Source organism: Plutella xylostella, chromosome 26 (genome assembly GCF_932276165.1).
Source record: "Plutella xylostella chromosome 26, ilPluXylo3.1, whole genome shotgun sequence".
NCBI classification, from domain to species: Eukaryota; Metazoa; Arthropoda; class Insecta; order Lepidoptera; family Plutellidae; genus Plutella; species Plutella xylostella.
Window position 1 is genome coordinate 4,528,369 of NC_064006.1, and position 15,198 is coordinate 4,543,566.

At 41.3% G+C, this 15,198-nt stretch overlaps 1 protein-coding gene across 1 annotated transcript in view; it reads left to right on the forward strand.

Moving 5' to 3' along the window:
* LOC105387785 (disintegrin and metalloproteinase domain-containing protein 19) overlaps positions 1 to 13,596 on the forward strand; it is a 65,700-nt gene extending 52,104 nt beyond the window's left edge. The window contains exons 12-18 of the mRNA XM_048630510.1: positions 4,118 to 4,236; positions 4,541 to 4,707; positions 5,707 to 5,804; positions 6,384 to 6,498; positions 7,048 to 7,143; positions 7,771 to 7,900; positions 9,159 to 13,596. Coding sequence (XP_048486467.1) covers positions 4,118 to 4,236; positions 4,541 to 4,707; positions 5,707 to 5,804; positions 6,384 to 6,498; positions 7,048 to 7,143; positions 7,771 to 7,900; positions 9,159 to 11,541 — 3,108 coding nt within the window. The 3' untranslated portion in view covers positions 11,542 to 13,596. The remainder of the gene's footprint in view (positions 1 to 4,117; positions 4,237 to 4,540; positions 4,708 to 5,706; positions 5,805 to 6,383; positions 6,499 to 7,047; positions 7,144 to 7,770; positions 7,901 to 9,158) is intronic.
* The last annotated feature ends 1,602 nt before the right edge of the window (positions 13,597 to 15,198 follow it).

Genomic DNA, 15,198 nt, shown 5'->3' on the forward strand with positions numbered 1-15,198 from the left:
TGATCATGAACTACCTACCGACGTAAAATTTCATAAAATAAAAACAACTAAAAAGTTACAAATAAAAAAATACAATTATAAAAAACTAAAAACCTGACTGTACGCTAAAAACATGAAAACGAGTCCCAATGTTAATGGAAAGTATCGCAGGCGGGGACCAACTTGACCGCCACTCAAGGCCGTTTTCTAAGTAACATTCAGCTAAATGGTGAACCCTCTGCTGGTATAATTTGTTTATATACCATTTTTTGGCAGCATAATATTTTTACTTAATTTTAGGGTTTCGAACGTCAAAAGAAAAAAAGCAACCGTTATAGGATCTCTTTGTTGTCCGTCTGTCTGACTGACTGTCTGTCACCGCCCTTTTTCTCAGAAACGGGTAAAGATATCAAGCTTATATTTCGCATAGATGGGGAGTACCCCAAAAAAAATATTATGGTACTCCCTGTCCCACACAAGTAAATTGGGGCTTATAGTTTTTCCAGTTATTTTGATGTGTATCCTTTTTTTTTCTTTGTTGTTTTGTATAAGTATGTGTTTCTTTTCTTTAAATCTGTATTTTTTTTGTTGTTGCTGTCTATGTGTCGAAAAAATGTATCTTTATCTTCAAATCACGCCATCTATCGTTTGTTTTTTTTGTGGCTACTGTCTATAGAAGAAATTCCGTCATTGACAATTTTACGTTACGAATTTATTTTTATTTATTTTATTTTTATTTTTACATTTTCGTGGAGAATCAACAGCATTTTGTTAATAAATAATTATTACTTATGAACACATAACAACTTGATGCCATTAACAGAATGAACTTAGTAAACCCAGTAAACCTAACACATCCAGAGGAAAAACAAAATCTCTTTCTCTCTCTCTGAAAAACATACTTAATAGCCCAAACTCGATGCTTTTAGCTATTAACATCTTTGAAATAAAATTGAGCCACCACCGTGTTACTGCCCTCATCAGATCCTCACGAGACCATACCTCAACCAGCACCAAGAGACTGTATTTTTGATCCCTAACCTAATGTTCGTGCGTATTGTCATCACTTAGATCCATTCGCTATATTCCTGCTCCTCATCAGACCTTTACGAGACTGTAATATCACGAGAATATTGCACACTATCTAATTTAATTTAATGTATTGAATATACTGGAAGAATTATGCTTCCTCAATTTCAAATCAAATTATGTTGGTGTCATAAAAGTTGAAAAAGTGCAATGACAACCAATGTGCAGTGATTTTGTATCTGTACACGATAAGATCGCGAGCTGTCAGTGCTGCCTAAACCGACGTGACCCTTCTTTGGAGGCCAGCGGCCAACTGAGTCAAACGTCACTTGTGTTTATGATTTTATAACACAGAAAGCCGCCATAGATATTTGTATGAAGATTTGAGGGAAAAAAATTGCTCAAGTTTGGGATTAATTTACACAAAATAAGTGTGTGTTTATTAAAAAACAAGGTATTTAGCGCCTAGTCCAAGCCTTTAACTTTATAATATGATAAAAATCATATGAAAATTCTTTATAATTACGACACAGTTGTTACAATACGGGAGTGTGATTGACTGGTTTTTCTTGATATTCTGAAATTAATTTACAGTTATCCATAATCATTTACTTAAATTCGAATGATTCAGCACCTAGCTAGACTCTTCAACTACCTGTGTGATTTTTTTCAAGGCTGTAGAGCATCATTTACTACATAATTCTATGACAATGCCAACCCTCGATTCCCTATTGCAGACCCTTAAATCGTTCTAGGACTAATTTTAACCTACCTAGGTGCTCTTCTTTGTCTTTTCCTGTTATACACACATCATCTAAGAATACTAGTACGCCGTCTATACCTAATATGCTTTCCATAGCTCGCTGAAATATTGCAGGAGCCGAGGACAGTCCAAAGATTAGTCGTTTGTACCTATACAGACCCTTGTGCGTATTAATGCAGGTAATGCTATCGTCGTCTACGATGGGGAACTGTGCGTACGCGGAGGACATGTCGAGCTTGGTGAACTGCTGGCCGCCGTGCAGCCTGGCGAACAGCTCGTGCGCGGTGGGCAGCGGGTAGCGCTCCACGTGCAGCTGCTTGTTGATGGTCTGCGAGTAGTCTGCGCACAGCCGCACCGTGCCGTCCGCCTTCAGCACCGGCACCACCGGCGACGCGTACTCCGCGTGGTCCACGCGCTCGATCACGTCGGCATCTAACAGCCTATTTATTTCTGTTTCAATTTTTTCTCTAAGCGCAAAAGCTACTGGCCTCGCTTTAAAGAATATTGGGGTAGCGTTATCCTTTAACTTTAATTTAATTTTAAATTTATTAAAGCATCCTAACCGGTTTTCGAAAACGTCTGAGTATTTTGCTAATATTGCGGATAATGAATTATCCTCTGCACTGGTAGGTTGATCACAATACTTAATAGGTGATAACTCTAATCCAAATTTTGATATAAAGTCACGACCTAGAATTGGCGGACCACCCCCTACGATAACATACACGTCGAGTACGAAGGTTTTACCCGAGTATGTTACTGGTAATTGTGCGGTACCTAGACACTTTATTTTTCCACCGGTATAACTTATTAGATTTTTCCTACTCTGACCTAATGATACTTGTGAAAAATGTGAATAATAGGTCTTGTCAGATATAGCTGTAACTGTAGAACCGCTATCTACCTCAAATTTTAATTGAATATTGTTAATTAACACTGTTTCGATCATCGGCGCCCCGCCCGTGCAACGAATTACAAATAACTCACCATCGTCACCCTCGCTGTTAGCTTCAGCCTCCAAATATTTGACCGTCTTACACATCCTTCTCAGATGTCCTCTCTGGTTGCACTTGGTATATTTAAATTTTGCGAATCGACACACATTGGCTTTATGGCTCTTTCGACCACACACACTACACTTTTCCTCCGAAGGAACACTGGACCTATCAGGGTCTCGACCCTTGTCGATTTTAAACACTGCATCGGAAGCTGCGGCGGCTGGCGGCGCGGCGGCGGCGGCGGCGGCGGCGCGTGCCGTGCGCACGCTGCTCGCCAGCTCCACCGCCTTCGCCAGCGTCAGCTCCTCGATGTCCATCGAGAATAGCTTCTCCCGCTCGGCTCCCGGCGCCATCCCCATCACGAACTTGTCCAGGAGGGCCTCCTCCAGGTTCTTGAACTTGCAGTGCGCAGCGAGGCCCCGGAGCCGCGCGGCCCACTGCGCGTGCGACTCGCCCGGCTGCTGCACTGCCACGTAGAAGTGACGTCTCTCGGCGAAGCCACAGCGCTTCTGTGTGAAGTGCTGGTCCAACGCCTTCACGATGTCGTCGTAGTCCACGACGTCCAAGGTCTTTGGTAGCACGAGGTTACTCGCCAGTTGGTAAGATTCGTCGCTGAGTGCGCTGAGCAAGATGGCGCGACGCTTCACGCCCGCCTTGTCCGACTCTTTATCCAGTTCATTTGCAATGAACCATTGCTGCAGCCTGCTCCGGAATGTCACCCAATCTTGGTTGTGGTGATCAAAGGTGGATATTGCACCGAAAAACGGTGTAACGCTTGCAGACATTATTGCCGATGAACAATTTTCACACGCGGGTAATTTTAAATTCGCGCTCGTCGCCACTGTTGGATATGAGTAATACGCAAGGCGGCTCAGTTCACACTGGTTTATTAAGTACCTTATGTCGGTGTCGCAGCACACGACTAGTGACACATACATATACACATACGCATCAGTTCTCTGTCAGAGAGGGACAGAACAGTTCAATAGTTAATCCGTTCAGTAACTTTTTTATGAATAAGGGGGTAACTCTCCAGGCAAAAGTGCCGTGTTCGTTCGGTCGTTGATTTAGAGAGTGACCGCCTGGTTCTTTTAACTCTTGTTGTCAAGCTGCAAAACCAAAAGTGCGCCCTCCCTGAGTATTGTAGCGGCCACTCGGAGCAATGTCCCGAAGACGTGTTTATGGACTCGGGTCTTGGGTGTTGATATTTATATTTAATATGTATTTATCTATGTATTTGTGTAGATATATCAGCTGTCCGATACCCATAACACAGGCTCTGCCTAGTTTGGGGTCGGATGGCCGTGTGTGAGATGTCCCCTCATATTCATATTCATGTTGACTACAGGCGTACTGCGTGAAGGGGTCGTGTCGCTCGCACTCGGCGCAGTGCCGGCTGCTGTGGGGGCCCACGGGCGGCAAGTCGCACGACGCCTGCTACACCAAGATCAATAATAAGACTGACAAGTGAGTGCCTTTTTGTTTTATTACTATTATTGTAGACTAGCTTTAGCCCTGAGATTCGCTTCGCCTCAACTAAGTTTTCCCCTGGAAATTCCGGGATACATGATATGCTCACGACTGTAATCAACGAAGGGGTAGTCAGAGGTCAACCGCTTTTCGCTGTACATTTGTACTCCCGTGATAGGTTTGTTTTTTCATAGACCTGAGATAGACTGTCAGCTATCGATAGATAGAGTTATTGAAACTGGTATCTAACGTTTCCATTGTAAAATACGACAAATAATTTAAAAACCCACCTTTCCACCAGACACGGCAACTGCGGCTACGACCGCCTCCAGCAGCGGTACGTCCGCTGCGAGCGCCCCGACGACCTTCACTGCGGCCTCCTGCACTGTCAGCACCTCAACGAGCAGCTGGCGTTCGGCATCGAGACCGGGGGCACGCTGCAGACGCACACCTTCATCAATATCAACGGTACAGTAGCTATATCAACTGTGACGTGGCTATATCAACTGTGACGAGCAGCTGGCGTTCGGCATCGAGACCGGGGGCACGCTGCAGTCGCACACCTTCATCAATATCAACGGTACAGTAGCTATATCAACTGTGACGTAGCTATATCAACTGTGACGTAGCTATATCAACTGTGACGTAGCTATATCAACTGTGACGAGCAGCTGGCGTTCGGCATCGAGACCGGCGGCACGCTGCAGACGCACACCTTCATCAATATCAACGGTACAGTAGTTATATCAACTGTGACGTAGCTATATCAACTGTGACGTAGCTATATCAACTGTGACTTCTTCTTAGCATGGCTCGGTGAGAAATATGGCTCGATGACAAATACCTACTAGCGCTGGCCTAGGGTTTGTCACCGAAGATTTATCAAATATTTAAATGAAAGTGAGTACCAATTTTCAATTCGAAGATTATGATATAAATGTATAAGGTTTATCAGCCAAGGTTACAGGTCCAGAAACTTAAGATTATGATAAAAAATGAATGAAGTTTATCAGGCAAGGTAAATTTACAGTCCCAGAAATTTAAACACTGAAGCCTTACCACAAAAACTTAGATAGTAACCCCCTTATTAATAGAGAAATTACAGAACGTTTTAACTAATAAACTGTTTTGTCCCTCTCCGACAAAGTACAACTTGTTCTTTGACAGAGAGGGATAAAACAGTTTATTAGTTAAAACGTATTGTAACTTTTCTATGAATAAGGGGGTAAGTATTGATCAGATGTTTACCGCTGTCAAACGCTTACAAAATCTGTGAAATTTCGCTTTAAACGCTTGTTAAACAGTGTTTAAAGTTTATTTTCGTAGTAGAGTTAAGCTTTTTGTTCTTGAATGTACCTCCTGTACCGCACCTGTACACTTTGATCCGTGTTGGTTGAAAAATAAATAAATTATTATTATTATTATACTTTATTATTATACTTAACCATGTTCCTACATTGTTCTCAGGTAAGATAGAGCCGTGTCGCACGGTGCTCGTGGACCTGGGCCTCGGGCAGGTGGACCCGGGGATGGTGCCCGACGGGGCTAGGTGCGGGGATGAGAAGGTAATCATTATAAAGTACTATGTACAGTCAGCTTCATTAGTAGCTGTACAGTTTTGTACCTTTTCAAACCATCAATGTTTGAATGAATAGTTAAGGACATTTTAAAATCGAAAGTCTGAGGGCCTACGTAACGTACGAAAATAAAATGCTAAATGTATGGCATGGAAGGGCCGCCAGCCACGGCTGCCACCTAGCGGTACAAATGGGGCACTACACCTGGACACCACAGCGCCACGCAAATTCACGTTTAGTTTTCACTCCTCGAACGGTGAGAATAACTTTTGCAACACAAATGTGTAACCGTCCGCAGACAAGCGTATTAGAATTTTAGAAAAAGGAATCTAGAATGACCTCATCATCATCATCATCAGCCAATAATCATCCACTGCTGGACATAAGGAGCGCAACAACACTCGGTCCTCGGCCTTCCTCATCCAACCACTACCGGCTACCCACCTAAGGTGGTCAGTCCAGCGAATGACTGGACGAGGACGCAGAATGACCTAGATCTTAATATTACCGCAAGGAATATATAACAATGCTACAACAAACCAGACTAACTCAGCGTACAATCCACAGATGTGCATGAGTCAGAAGTGCGTGACCGTGTCGTCGGTGCTGGCGGCCGTGTCGTCGCTGCCCACGGCTGTATGTCCCTCCAACTGCTCCGGACACGGCGTCTGCAACTCTAACGGTAACGTTGTTTTAAAGTTATGTCGATTCTGAAGACACAAATTATAATGTTAATGCTGTCAAAACATTAAATTCTTTGTTTAAAATTCGACTCTATGACTGTTCCCGTAGATCTCATTTTTCACTGGCAAAATTTATAGTTTGACAGCTCAAAAATTTTAATTTCTGCCTTCAGAATCGACATCAATGATTATATACCCCATAAGCCCTTTTCATGCCATAAGTTGCAATTCAGGAGATGTTTTCACATTTTTTCACGATGATTTAATTTTGCTATTACTTGTGAGTTTTTTTACTTGTTACATTTACCCTTTATACTTTATAGACGTGAGTGGTAATATAAAGGAATAAAAAACACTCACAAGTATACTTAATAGCAAAATTGCAATAGTTAAAGTAAAAAAAAAAAGTTATAAGTAAATTCCAGTTCGGCAGGACTCGGGAAGACTTTTTTCGTCGCAGTCCAGTTAGTGGTAGACCCTAATTGCATTACCTTTTGTTTGAAAGACTAAAGTAAAATATGTTATGCAAGTCTATCGTCTTATTGCAGGTCACTGTCACTGCGAGCCTGGTTTCTCCCCTCCACTATGTGAGCTGCCTGGCCCCGGCGGCTCTTACGACTCCGGACCAGCCACTGACCCCAGCGGTGAGTTGTCTTCATCATCATCAACTTGACGTGACGTGTCAAGGCATTGACTCATCGTCATGAGGCTTAGTCGACAAGACAAATACAACTATGCCGTTATTCACACTTTTCAACTGCTCTGAATTCATCTTTGTTTCTCTATACACCTTGTTACGGCGTCTGCCACTCTAAGGCCGGGGTCTCCCATTCTAGTCGTAGGTCGCGTCAAATGTCACCGCCGTAGGCCGCGTCACGATGCTCACTATGTCTACGCGCCAACGTCGGCGTGTGAGGGAGACCACATCAGTACATTTCTATAGTGAGCATCGTGACGCGGCCTACGGCGTGACGCTGGACGCGATCTACGGCGTGTAATAGGAGACCCGGGCCTAACGGTCAGTCAGTGGTAATCCAGCTATATAGATATCATTAATATGGTGTGACTGAATTGATCCTAAATGAAAGAGGAGGTCTCCACTGGAAAATAATACTGTCCAAATAGTTACCGGTTCATTATCGGCACATATGGCTTTGCCAGAGTATCATTTTGTATCCTTAGCAATCTGATGATTCCTCAGAGGTGAGGAAATCACCATATACGAACCCGAGACAAAGCCATCAGTTTTAACCCGAAAATTCCTGTTCCAGTTCAAAGAAACTTCATGGTGGCGATGTACGTGATATTCCTGGGCATCATCCCGACGATCCTACTGCTCATGTTCCTGTTCTACTACTGCAAACAAAACGGAATCCACGCGTGGGGGCGCTCCAAGAAATCGTACGTACACACTCTGCTCTGCGGGAACACTGGGAATAGCGGAATCGGGCACTCTTGTAACTTCACTAACAGACTTCAATTGTTTAGCTTACGCAGGTTTTGGCAAAGAAATAGTAGCAAAAATATAGAAAGTAAACATGCTGCAGTGAGTCAGGAATTGACAAGATCGGATAGTCCGATTTACGAAACTATACCGGAAGTGTCGTTTGCTGAGGTGCAAAAGGCTGCGAAAGCTTCCGGTGTGGTCAAAAAGCAACTGTTGAGCAAAAAGTTTGGTGCCGCCAAGATATCTAAAGACGATATACAAATTCAACTTGGTGGGGTCACCAATTTCAATGATAGTAAAAATGTAGTAATGCCGCCAGTAAATGGAAGCAAAAGTAAGCCTAAAGTGGAGATAATAAAAACTGGTTTGGCGTCGACTACTAATGAGATGATAGCTAATCCTCAGCATCGGAAAAGAGCCTATAGCATAAGGAATAGTGGGTTGTATTTGTCTGGACAGAATGTAAAGGTGCATGGGTTTAAAAAGTAGTTAAGTTTGGGTTAGTGTGTTGGGTTGCCTTGGGTTTTGTGATTGTTTCGCATGTGATACTGTTGGTGTTCAGTTTAAGTAACTTTGTATACAGTATGTCTAGTACAGGTTTTGGAGTTTAGAAAATAACGAATAAACGTTTTCTCTGTCAAAAGTTTCATGATTGTTTCATATTTTCAAAAGTTTCAGATTGCGCAAGCGGACTTTGTATGCAAGAAGCGAATGATAAAAACTTGTACTAGACCTACAGTAATTTGCTACTATGTAGTTTTTAGCACGTAATATTAGTTAGTACTTAGTTATTAACTGTGGTGTTCGTCAAAATAAAATATTTTTCCTTATATTTTCTTCCTTTATAATTATTATTCTTCTTCTGCTTTTCTGTAGTACTTATCAACTTATTTCTTCTGTGATGTGGTGAGTGGGAATCTTATTGAAACATTCATAGAGCATGTTCTAACTGATCCTATCTTTGCATGCATTTCACACATTAACACATCAGTACCAATCTATCTATCTGCTTAATTTATTCTTGCCTTTATTTCTTTCTAATCTTAATCAATTTGGCATTGAAATTTTTGCACTTATTTTCGCTGTATACCAAAAACTACTAACCATATAAGCAACTAACAAAGACATTTCACATGGCATGCATTAAATAACCAAAATAACCATACAAGCCCAAAAACAACACCCTCCTGAACAAAACCTTTTCTTCCACAGAATGCAATCACCGAAGAAGAATTCTCTTCAGCGTCGCATATCACGCAGCGCGAGCAAGTTCGCGGCCAACTTCCACAGTCAGTCGCACCCGCCAGCCCCTCCAGTCAATGTACACACGTTGTCGTCACCCGATGACATGTCCTCAAGCCTCCTCAGAAACGACTCCGATAGAAGCCCGACAGGAAACATAAACCCTACGGTAAACTTCTTTGGCAATTTCAAAGGGTTTTCGTTAACCCCTGTCGAGAAAACCCAACCGAGAGTAGAAAGTCCGGTTGTCGTTGACAAAGATGCCGGCAAAAGCGCTAAGATTACGCCGGTTCATAGGAGCGGGAGTAACAGTCAGAGTGTTTTGAACCAGGGAGTAGCGAAGCCAGTTCTGAGATCGGCCCCGCCGTTGCCGGTAGTGCCGGTGGCAGCCAAACAAAACAGTCCCAAAGCCAGTCCGTCTGTCAAACGAAACAACAGCGCCGTCCAAAACAAAATCAAAGCTTTAATAGGTACAGACAGAATAGAAGAACCACATCCCGTTATGAATAACCCTCCTCCAAGACCGGTGATTTCCAGTCCGATTCTAGAAGCTTCTACTTGCACGGCTAAGGAGTTGATTTCTCCGCTGCAAGGTTCCAAGACTATGGGTCCGGTTAGGAGCGCCCCGGGCGTGCCGGGGGCTTCCCCCGATCTACCAAAGAGACCTCTCAGCATGCACTCAGCAGGCAATGTGCTGCTCAAGCCTCTGCCAGAAGAACCCAAGAAGGTGAAAGAGGGAATATCGCTCAACAGAATAGCGTCGTTTCTGAAACACGAGAAGCCTAAAGAGAAAGAGAGGAGCCCGGTGGAACGAAGTCACTCGCTCCCTAAAAACCCGAACCATTTAGTGCGGGTGCCGAAAACTGTCGACAAAGTCGCCTTGAGGAATCTGCAGATATCCAACCCCATTCTGCAGAAGGAGATTGACGTGCCGGCGAATTCTATATCGGTGGTCTCCGATTCTGAAGACGGAGACGATCCGAAATCCTTCGCGAATCGCACCCAAAGTATGCGCGGGCCCCCAGTGACGCAGAAGCCGGTTATACAAAGCTTTGGTTCGATGAGACAGCCCCCCGGCGCTCCCAGACCAGTGTCTGGAGTGGGGAGACCCACCGCGCCCCCGCCCCCGCTGCCTAACCACGAAACTAAACCCGCCCCGTCAATATACCAAACGCCGAAACCGACAGAAATCAAATCGACCGATTACGTCGACTGTATCGATGAGATACAAGCCCCTCTAGCACACATAGACGAAGAAGGCGACAATATCTACGCCATTATAGAGGAGAGTCCAGAGAAACATGCTAAGCTTTTACCAGGAGTGCCGCCGCCGATTAAAACGATCCCACAACCGCCGCCCGTCGGTTACAACACTCCCAAACCTATAACGTCTAACTCTGGAAGCACGGAGAGCATGGGGCTACTCGGGGAAATAGTCAACGAGATACAAAACCGCAACTTCGACTCCATATACTCGACTTCCACACTCGCGAGGAAAAAGAAAGAGAGGGAGAAACAGAACGCTCAGAACAGAGATAGCACCTACATGAACACAGAGTACAAAACGCCTGAGAGTGTTTACAGCAACTCTGGCGCCAAGTCGACAGTCTCTACTACTAGTAGTGGGTATCTGAACCCGGCGGCTGTAAATGTCCCCACGTTTCAAAAAATCGATACTAAAGAGGCAGACGAAGCTGAAAAACCTCCTCCGTCACCTACTATGAAAATTAATTCTAAAATACCCACGTTCTCAAGACAAGTGACGCCGCCCGGTCTGAAAACCACATCGACATTTCGCAGCGTGCCACAATCACCGAAAGGTACACCCAGAAATGTAACTCAAAAACCTATTACAGTGAACAGTCCAGATGTAGTTTCTAGCTGCGCCGGCGCAGACACTAAAAACGCAAAACCACCAGATGTTATTAACAATAACAAACTAGCCAACGAAGGACCAAAAGTAGCTGTAAAACCTAACTTAGCGCCAAAAACTAACGATAACGCTAGACCACCTCTAAAACCTACACCTATTAGTGATAAGAAACCAACACTTAAAACTACTCCGTCGCTCAAATCAACGAACTCTTCAACAAGTTTGAAATCAGACAAAAATCCACCACTAAACAGAGCTAATTCAAAAGTGGACTCTAGTGTGAAAGCCATGGCGGATAATTTAAATAAAAACAAACCTAAAGTAGTACCTAAACCCGCCTCTATAGCCGTGCAAAAGGCGGATTCGAATGTAAAGCCGAACGCGACTAAACTATCTTCGAAGCCGTCAAACGTCGCGAGCTTGCAACAGAAATTTGAAAATCGAAAATCCGTAGGCCGCGACATGGCTGTAAAAAAATAAGTGTCAACTGATTAATAAATAAAACTATAATTTGAAATATAGTTAGCTGTAGGTTGTATAAAGTTGTGCTTTGAGCAGATGAGCTAGAACTTTATTTGCTGTAAAGTTTTACTTTTCGTTAAAAGTATTCCAATGACTATAAAACGGTTCACAATAGTTTTCTAGTCGATTTGAGTAGTTTAAAGCTAATAATAAAAACAGATCAAAGTTAAATGTGACTGGAGTTGAATTTCACATTGTATTTTTGTCTGGTTTTGGTGAAATAATGAGATTAAAAAGTTGTGTATATTTTCGTAGCCTTACATTTTGAATAGAATGTGTTTGAATATAATACTGTAAATATAAGTTTAGTTAGAGATTATATTTGTAACGATGTGAGAGTTCATAAGTTCACAATGACTAGACAAGAGATCTCTGTATATATTTTTCGTGAATTCCTTAGTGTTTGTGATTCGTAATATTAAAACTGCAAGTGTCTTAAAATTCTACTTTAACAGAAGTAGTTTTATTGATGAAAAATATTACTGATAATTATATATTCCGTTTGTATTTTTATAAACAATATTTATATAATTAAGTATAATGCTGTGTGTTTTGATTATGTTATAGTTATAACTAATGAATCTTATTTACAACAAATCCGACAAATATTCAGATTAAATTCATATAGTACCTACCTACAGATAATAATATAGTTTATATCTATACATCATCAGCCGTATGTATGGTGCTAAGATACAACAAATAAAATTAATAGGAAATCAATAGAAATAAATTCGCCAAAACAATCGTCCATGATTATATTATATTACATGTAAATTGAATTATAATACTTACAAATCACAATAATGTACCTCTACTACCTAATGTATTAATGTACACTGCCATGCAAATGTTAATAATTATAATCATTATATAATGGTGCTTGAATGTCGCAATATAAATATCACTACTTGGTAAGGTGATTAAAAATCACTTATACCTAAAGTTTGACATAAATGTACAGTTTGGGCCAAAGAAACCAGACCTCTCCCAGTATGGCAATGACAATGCTACTGCTACCTGAGAGAGGTTAGTGGGCCTAGCGTAGGTTTTTTTTACCGATCGGCAGTGAAAATCGACTTATATTTGTATGGCGCGCAACTAGTTCAGCCCGAGTGCCGCTAGGTGGCGACTCTCCCGCACCATACAAATTCGCGTTTACTCGCCACTACTCGAACGGTGTAAAAACTTGCTCTCCGCATGCTGGTTTCTTTGTCCAAGACTAAACTGTACCTATTTGTCGCTGTTATATTATTGTCAGCAGTTAAAGCTTGAGTATTTTGATTTCACTCTCACTTGCTATAAAAAATATATAACTATAACCGTACCTACAAAGAGTTGTACAGTCATGTGCATTAAAACTTTTGACTTTGCTAATATAAAGTATCCTAATTACAAGTCATAGACAGTTTCTGTATTTATACTTTCACAAGGTACCTACAAAAGTGCAACACTGTTAATAGATGAATGTGCGTCCCATTTAAACTTGCAATATTTTAACATGTATGGAATATGATCATCATTCATTACAATAATATAAACTCAATGCTTTCTTTAACAGTTAATTGGGCTTTGTTAAAGGACACTAATTCCAGAAATATTCAAAATTAAGACTGATTTTAGTTTTATTTGTTTGTATACCATTCCTTTTCTTATATGAATGTCAAATTAACGTGCGATGTAATAAAAATAACAAGTTTTTTTACCTAAGTACGTTTTGAATACATCTCATTTCAAGTTTACTGGACTTATCTATACTTAATTTAAATGTATATAGAACCAAAGAGTTTTTAAGTGTGTTATGTTATGTGCAAAACAGCAAGTGAATTCTAGGTATTTAGTTTTTTTTTTAATATAAGTGAAGAGAGGTCACTTTAGTTTGGTAGCTTGACTTGAAAAATACAAATTGTACTGTACAAATTGATCTGATTTAGACATTACTTATGCATAGCAAATATTACGATTCTTTGACGAGCATAATAATTATTTAATTAAAAACAAAACAATTAAGAACTGTGTCGTTTTATTTTATACTAGCTGTTCCCGCGCGCTTCGCGATAAATTAGGATAAGGCAAGGAAGAAGAAGGTAGGTAATAAGAATCCGTCACATGAGCAACTTCCATGGAAGTATAATAGACGCATTTTTCCTGAAATAAAAATGACATATTATGTATCTAGCCTATCTGAAACCTAGTTAAACATTGTGAGATATGGCGTTTCGACTTTCTCCGTGTTCGGCATCATAAGGGTCACAGTGACAGTTAAATAAAGTCCATTTTTCTCTCCACCTTTAATTTGCAAGGTGCGGGTGCCTATATAAATAGAGTGAGTCGCCCGCGCGCCTCAGTTGTAATATCACCATGCAGAAATGACTAGGTTTCAGATAGGCTAGATACATAATATGTCATTTTTATTTCAGGAAAAATGCGTCTATTATGTAGTCTGAGCCTATCTGAAACCTAGTTAAACATTGTGAGATGTGTTTATTGTCGCATGGTGGAGAGAAAACCAACTGTGACCCATAAGCTACTGATGAGTATATCAGTAGATATATATTTGAATCTATAAATTTATAATGCATAGATTTCTAGGTAATAGATATACTAAAAAGAAAGGTATAAGTATACATAAGACTTAAGTACTTCCTTATTATTCCTGACTTGTCAGAAAGTTATGGAAGGTATGTAACTATGTACCTATATACATATAGGTAGGTATTTATACATATGGATACACACAGTGCCTCTTCGAAAGCAATACTTATAATTAATTATTGATCAAAATCTTGTTATTGTCAAGACAATATTTTTAACATACACTAGCCGAATGGATGGAACCAGTGAAATACTTTGCAACAATATTTAAAAGCTGTAAAATGTAGAATATCGATCCAGGCCGCTGGGGCTCAGGTCAGCACATGCTGACTAGGGTATGTAATTCTGGACTGACCTCAGAAATGCAGCAGCCGACCCTGGAGCCTCGTGGACCTGCTCAGTCAGCCCCGAACGACGACACGGCCTGCAACACCTGGCGCGGCATCTAGTCCTTGGAACGAGGAGTGGTGCTTGAAGGGAAGATAATTTTACTAAATATCTCAGCCTCATCAGCTACTGGAAAAGATTAGATGAAGGCTGTGACACTGGCGGATAACTAAGTATTCAGTTTTTCAAAACATGATGCAGGTCACTATATTCATATTCTAGATTGACAAGTAACACACAGTCTAATTTTGTATTCTAACTAACTCGGCGGTTAACGAGTTCCTGTGCAGTCCTACTAGGAAGGAAAGTTATTTTATAAGCCTTGCACCGATTTTGTGGGCTACTATCATTCTGTATCATCATGTGTGAATATTATGAGCTCTGGCAGCATTCCTTGGTAGATGACATCAATTAATAAAGATTGATTAACACAACAATAACAATTGTAATAGTTGATAAATGAAACCCGGCTAACATGTCTTAGCTGGGTAAGTAAATGATCAGTCATGCCACCAGGATAAGTAAAATGTTCAGTACTTCATATGAAAAACATTAACAAGGTCACCTTTAGGTATGTTCGTCAACACTAAGGGCAGGTCTCGGCCAAAACCTTAAGGCTTCGCCTTGTTGCAA